Raw genomic sequence first — 7,152 nt, 5'->3', positions numbered from 1 at the left:
TTCTACAGTCCACGAGATGGCGCCACGTCAACGGTGCTCGAAGCAGGACATCTCCAGAAACCCAATACCCACTTAAAAGCCATTGTTCTACTCAGTAGCCTTCCTCCCTTAATAAATGTCCTTTTCTGATCGTGACTGTGCTTTTTTGGGGATCCTCCTTTGTTCTCTCCCAATACTTCACAGCGGCCGAAGACAAGATGGCGGCCTGGCACCCCAGCATCCTACCGGCGGAAGCAGCCCTTCTCTAGACACTTCCCATTGGGTCTTCAAACCTTCGAAAGTTAGTTCCGGGGCTAGGTCAGGCCGCGGTGGCGAGCTGCGTCTGCGCAGCCTCGTTAGACCGGAGCGGAATGACGTCTCAGTCGCTGGGGCGGAAGGAAGAGGCTTGACGCATCGTGTGCATTCGATCGCTCGCGAGAACTGAGCGTTGCTAGGCGACCTGCCGGGGGCGGGACCGAGACTTGGAGGGGCGGAGCTGGGCGGGTCCTTGCGGGCTGGCGGCGGAGCCTCGCGAAGGTTCCAGAGCCGTCTCGTGCGGAAGGCGGGCCGCCGAGTCGCGCCGGGTCGGTGGAGCTCGCTGCCGGCGCTGCGACGCTCGTGGGTGGCGTGTTCGGCTCTTCCTGTCTGCTTCGGTGCACGGCTGCAGCTCCGGCCTCGGGTCTGACGCGCCACAGCATGGCTTCGGCTTTGGAGGAGGTAGGGGTCGGCCTGGACCCACCGGCTCGCACCGCCCGGCGGCCGCGGCGGCTGCTTTCCCGGTGATTGGTGTCCTCAGCTCTGCCTCTGTCGCGGGCCCGCGGCCTCTGCGCTGCCACCTGCCTGGGCCCCGAGCGTCCCGGCCGCGGCCGGAAGGTCGGGGGTGTGTCTGGATCCCAGTTTTTGGCGCGGTTCGTGGTAGGCTCGCGGGCGGCGGTCCCCTCTCCATTGCCTGAGGTGCTCTCGGCTCCCGGTTACCCGCCAGGGAACAGAAACCTTCCTTAAAGCTCATTGCAAAAGCCATGAGCTCCGGGCTGCGGGCAGTTGGGAGGAATCCCCATGCCCTCACGACTAGTCATGATCACCGCTCTCATTATACATTCCGTGTACTATTTCTAAACGCCTTGGACAGTGCTTACGATTTTAGTTTTCATTTAGCAGTGCCAGTGGCGGACCTGCAGGCCTTACACATGCTAGGCAAGCGCTCTACCATTTCGTTTCACCCACAGTCTTTATGTATAAAAGCATTTTTTAAAAAGTTACTGGAAATGGAGCAGTAGGTACTACTAGGAAATTGCGTGGCGTCTGTTTTTAGATTTGTAAAGAGTGAACGTGAATGACTTGACTTTTTGGATCCTCAAGTTGTACTCAAGCTACGGAACAAGAGTAATTGAATTGCCAGATTTGGGCCAATATAGGTTTTATATGATTGATATATTGTGTTCACAGAAACGTTGGCTATCTGTTAATAATTTGCTTTTCAGAAATTTCTCTCTCACTTTGGAAACATGGGGTTTAAACACATAAAAATTAGGAAATTACGTTAAAGTATTAATCTGGGTAACTTGCAACAGGTAAGTAGCCTCAAGCACCATGTGCTTGTTGGTAGAGGGGAGGGTAGCTTAACAGCTGTGCACACAGGTACAAAGGTAGGAACTTGAGAGATGTATCTAGGGGCACGTTTTTCTTTTGAGATGAAATTCACCTTATTCAGTCACATTAAGCTGTGTAATTCAACCTTTTCTGTTGTACACTCGTCAGTGTTACCGAGTTGCAGACTATTTGCATTTCCTTGAGTAGAAATCCATTGTAGGTGCTCCATCCAGCTGGGCCGCAGCCTCATGTGCTCTTTTCGCTGTGGTCTCAGTGTAGCAGTTACTTTTTGTGGCTGAATACTATCCTATTGTACAGATAGAATGGGTACTCATCTGCTGGCACATATTTGTTTCTCCAACATGGCGATTGTGTATTCAAGTAATAAGGGAAGTCTTAAGAAGCTACCACAAGAATTGCACAAAAGGTACCATTTCTCCACACATTCGCTAACATTTGTTATTTTATTGAGTGGTTTTGTTCATTACCATCCACGTGAGTGTGTAGTACTACCTTACGGATTTGCTGTGCATCTTCATAGATGTGATGATGCATGTGTGCGTGTACCTGGTGTTCAGCTCCATGTCTTTGTGGAGGAAAGCTAGGTTCTTCCATTTTGAGCAGTTGGGTGGGAGTAGGTCTCACTGAGTACCTACCCCTGGCATGGTCTTAAGAGATACACCTGCCTGTCTCCAGAGTGGTAGAACTAAAGGCATGTGCCACCAGGCCAGACTAAGCCCCTATTTAACAACTAGGAAACAGATTCAAAGGGAGATACATGTTTATGTATAGAAAATAAATGCATGCCAAGAAGGCAAGAAGAAGTGGACAGGAAATTGTCCTATCTAATCCCGGTCATCCTAAAGTTTGGAATAGAACCTGCACTGTCAATGGCTTTAGGGCTGTAAATACAAAAATCAAGCAATGATTCTTCTGTAAGTCACTTCAATTGGTGTCTTACTAAAGAGTCCATTAGAGCGAAACTGGCCATAAAGAGGGCCTGGGAATTCTGCCATGAGTCAGCTAGAAAAAAGGATTCCCATTCCAGTTAAAAGCAAAACCTCTTACTTTCTCCTTTTGTTAAGTAAATCTCTATTCTAGGAATAAGTACTTGCTTTACTTTTACTATTTTTTATTATGTTGCTATTTAGAATCTGTGGGTAAGGTCCCACCAACCCACCTCCACCAACAGAGGTACATGAATTTTGAAAGCACTGGAAGACTTTGAATGACATATCTTGATTCTAAATTCAAAAGATGAGTGTGCAGTTTTGGATCTTAGAATCGAGTTTCCTTGGGATTGTGGACAGGAGTTTCACTGTTGTGCTTTTTATAAACTGTTATTAGTACGTATAACAAATGAGATCATAATAGCCACAGAGTAATGAGCTATTAGAAAAAATGAACTCCTTTTTACTATCTAATGTCTAGCATTTAAAAGGTTTAAAATTATTTCTTTTATTTCTTGAAATTATAATAAGTCACTTCCTCTTCCTCCCTCCAACCCCTCCCATTTGCACTTTTTTTCATTGTTACATAGTCTGGGTGATGTCACTTGTAGGTAAGCTATCAGAGCTGACCGCCTGGTCCTGATTAGCCAATTGATGTGCTCTTCCTTAGGTAAGATTATTTCTCTTGCTCTTCGCCTCTCATGGGCCTGTTCTTGTGTAGAGTAGTGAGGTGGGCTTGTCCACATTAGCCTGTCTATTGTCATCTTTGTTCAGCTCAAGTTTAGGCATTCATGCTGAGATTTTTTTTTGGGTCGGTATAACATCTGATTTCTAGGAGTCACAATCTCACAAGTTCCTTGATCCTCTGGCTCTTAAAATCTACCATTTTCACAAGATTTGCACAAAAGAACTCCATACACTAACATTTGTTATTTTCTTTTGTAGTTATCTGAGCCTTACATGCCTTAGGTGAGGGAGTTATGCTGCAGATATATCTATTGGGACTGGGTTCCACAACTATGCATTTTGATTGTGGTTTTCTGTAATGGACTCTTATCAGTTGCAAATGGAGCATTTAAGGATTTTTAATATTAAACCTTTTATTTTGTATGAAGGTATAAAGTAAGGTTGTTTTTATGGTCAGGTTACGAGGGCAGAAAAATCTGAGCATTTACTCACTGTTATGTCAGAGGATGATTGAGGAAGTATTTAAGCCCATTGATTTTTGTGTCTGTCTGTATATAACACATGTGTGGAAGTGCCTGTGGAGGCCAGAAGAGTTCATCGGATACATGGGAGGTGGAACTACAAAGATTTGTGAGCTGCCTGATGTGGGTGCTGGGAACTAAACAGTCTCTCCAGCCTCAGCCCATTGATTTTCTAGTATTGTCTTCAGTGAAGTTCCACATTACATGTCTGTCTCTAAAAGATAGATTGACCTGATGTGTTGGCACGGCAAAAAAACAACAGATTTGCAAAGACAAGTTTCCAAGAGTGTGTTCATATGAGATTGGATATTGAGGTTTCCTTTCCGTGGTCTCAGATTCTACCAAAAGATCAACCCAACTACTAAACAAGACTTTTTCTTAAAAGCAGAATACTTTTTACATTTATTTACCATGACATATGGAGATCAGGTGGTCTTGTGAGTATTGATTCTCCTCTTACCTGGATCCTGAAATTGAATTCAGGCCATCAAGCTTGGCAGCAAGCACCTTTACCCACTGAGCCATCTTCAAATTCTGAGATAGGAAGATCTATGAGAACTGCAAGTACAGCCTTTGTTACCTCAGTAAAGTCTGTAGTGCCTCCAGTCAAATGGATTCTCTGCTTTTTTACTATATGTTTTTCTAGTATTTGATGCCTAGACTTGGTGTTTTAAATCTCTCAAGATTCCTTTTCAGTGTTCTAAAACAGGCAGGTAACAGCCTACCAAATGGCAAAATACAGACTTAATTACTATTGATTAAGATTGTTTCCCTTTAACAAAAAGGAAGTGAAAGTTATTTACAGTTCAGTGAACAAGAATAACATTTTGAAACTCTTAAAAAATTAAAATGAACTTAATTTTTAGTTCAGTAAGTTGAATTGGGGAGCTGGCCTTATTTATCTTAACTTACCTCTACTTTAACACAGTTGCAGAAAGACCTAGAAGAGGTTAAAGTATTGCTGGAAAAGTCCACTAGGAAAAGACTGCGTGATGCTCTTACAAGTGAAAAATCCAAGATTGAGACAGAACTCAAGAACAAGATGCAACAGAAGTCGCAGAAGAAACCAGAACTTGATAATGAAAAGCCAGCTGCTGTGGTTGCTCCTCTTACAACAGGATACACTGTGAAAATCAGTAATTATGGTATGATCCATTCCACTATATCTAGTGTTCTGACAAGCAGAAATGACTATTTCATAATATATTCATGTTAAATATACTTTTTTGTGTGAAGTTTGTGGGTTTTTTTTTTTTTTAATGTTGACATTTGGTATGGGTTAGATGCTATCATATAGTGTAACAGTATATACCAAAATGGCCTTAGATACTGTATTGGGAGACCAAATTAACAAATTTATGGTGAAGAATTAGGATCTTTTATCTAGCTATTTGGGCTTTGCTATTTTGTGTGAGACAGTTGACCTGTAGTCCATTCTGACCTTGAACTGAGACCCTCCTGTCTTGCGTGCCCCAGACTCACAGTTTTACTTTGAGGCCAGGTATCTTTGTGTATCCAGATTGTTTTCAGAAGTCAACTTGGGCGCAAGAAATCCTCCTACTTAACACCTCCCAAGTAGCCTGAAGTCTAGTTGTGTACTACCATGCTGTGCTTAGAAATTGGAATCCTAAAACTTATATTCTACTTTGTCCTGAAAGAGCTGAGGTTACTTGGAGGGCAGGGGGAGGAACTACTTAGAGAAGTAGAAATGACTATTGAATGCCACAGTGTTAATGTATTCAGCTTAATGGAGAATTGTTAATTTCCTAGAAACAGGGTATGAATATGTAGCCCAGGCTGGCCTTAAACTCACTGTGTAACCGATAATGACTTTGAACTCCTGGTTGTTTGTGTGCTACCATAGCAGGATCTGTCAAGTTTTAGATGAAGGACAAAATTATTTAACAAAACAGGTAAATAAGCTAATCTTCATGTATTTGCTGGGCATAGTGGGACATGCCTATAATCTTAACTGGTTAGGAAGTTTGAGGCCAGCTTTGGCAGTTTAGGCCCTTTCTCAAAATAGAAAAGAAAGATTAGTGCTAGAAAGAAACTCAGTGGTACAGGGCCCTGCCTGGTATTCAGAAGGCTAAGGGTTCAGACCCTGATAGGAGAGAGATCATGGTTTTGGAGAAAGAAAAATTACATTTAATAATAGTTTTTATTCTAATGAATAAAAAGATCATAGGCTTTGCACATAGAAACTGATTGACTTTGCATTCTCCCACTTGCGAATGCCTAGCTTCAGCAGTAGTACTGTTTCTAGAAGTACTGTTTTGAGACCATTGCATTTTGAGAAAATTTTTTAATGATTTCTTTTTATTTTTTAATATGATTGGTGTTTTGCTTGCATGTATGTATGTGTATACAAGAGAGGGTGTCAGATCCCCTGGAACTGGAATTACATACTTATAAGCTGCCATGTAGGTGCTAGGCTTGAACCAGGGTCCTGGAAGAGCAGTGAGTACTCTTAACCTTTGAGCCGTCACTCCAGCTCCCCATCTTGAGAATTTTTTTTAATCTTTAATTCTTTTCCATGTCTCTTGTTACTGGAGTTTCATTTTTAAATTTTATTTATGTGTATGGTCTGGTGTTTTGTCTGTATGTATGTTTGAGCACCATGTGACTGCCTCAGTCCACAAGAGGATGTCTGCTGTCCTGGGACTAGAGTTACAGATGCTTATTATGGTACTGGACTTGCACTCTGGCTCTGTGGGAGAACAGCCACTGCTGAGCCACCTCTCAGTTCCTATAACTAGGTTTTATGATAAGCCATGTCCTCTTGCTGTTCTATAGGCAGTTTCAGACATTCCTGTTCCATCTTTTTGTTTTGCTAGGATGGGATCAGTCAGATAAGTTTGTGAAAATCTATATTACCTTAACTGGAGTTCATCAGGTTCCCACTGAGAATGTGCAGGTACACTTCACAGAGAGGTGAGTTCTTGTTACTGGAAGTACAGTGATCATTGCTTATTCGTGAGAGTCTTGTCTTCTGTGTGGCTTTTAGAGTTAACTGTAAAGAAGGGCGACAAGCAAATATACACTAAACCAGCTATTCTCAACCTTTGGGTCATGACCCCTCTATAGTGGTCAGATGATCCTTTCACGGGGGTCACTTATCAGATATTTACATTATAATTCAAAACAGTAGCAAAATTACATTTATGAAGTAGCAACAAAATAATGTTGGGGTCTGGTGGTCACTCACTATAGCATGAAGAATTGTATTGAAAGGGTGGAAACATATTAGGAAGATTGAGAACCACTGCACCAAACTGAAGCCATTTACTGTCTGGAGAACTGTAGAGTGCCTGTCATCATGGAACCAGAAAGATAATGCATTCGCTGTTGTGTTGTAGGTCATTTGATCTTTTGGTAAAAAACCTCAATGGCAAGAATTACTCCATGATTGTGAACAATCTTTT

At 42.5% G+C, this 7,152-nt stretch overlaps 1 protein-coding gene across 1 annotated transcript in view; it reads left to right on the top strand.

The window, feature by feature from the left end:
- The first annotated feature begins 464 nt into the window (after positions 1-464).
- The window catches only part of Cacybp (calcyclin binding protein), a 10,202-nt gene continuing 3,514 nt past the window's right edge, over positions 465-7,152 (top strand). Inside the window, exons 1-4 of the mRNA XM_031378856.1 lie at positions 465-696; positions 4,656-4,872; positions 6,565-6,661; positions 7,087-7,151. Coding sequence (XP_031234716.1) covers positions 676-696; positions 4,656-4,872; positions 6,565-6,661; positions 7,087-7,151 — 400 coding nt within the window. The 5' untranslated portion in view covers positions 465-675. The remainder of the gene's footprint in view (positions 697-4,655; positions 4,873-6,564; positions 6,662-7,086; position 7,152) is intronic.

Source organism: Mastomys coucha, unplaced genomic scaffold (assembly GCF_008632895.1).
Source record: "Mastomys coucha isolate ucsf_1 unplaced genomic scaffold, UCSF_Mcou_1 pScaffold1, whole genome shotgun sequence".
NCBI classification, from domain to species: Eukaryota; Metazoa; Chordata; class Mammalia; order Rodentia; family Muridae; genus Mastomys; species Mastomys coucha.
This window is presented reverse-complemented; position numbering and strand designations above follow the sequence as displayed.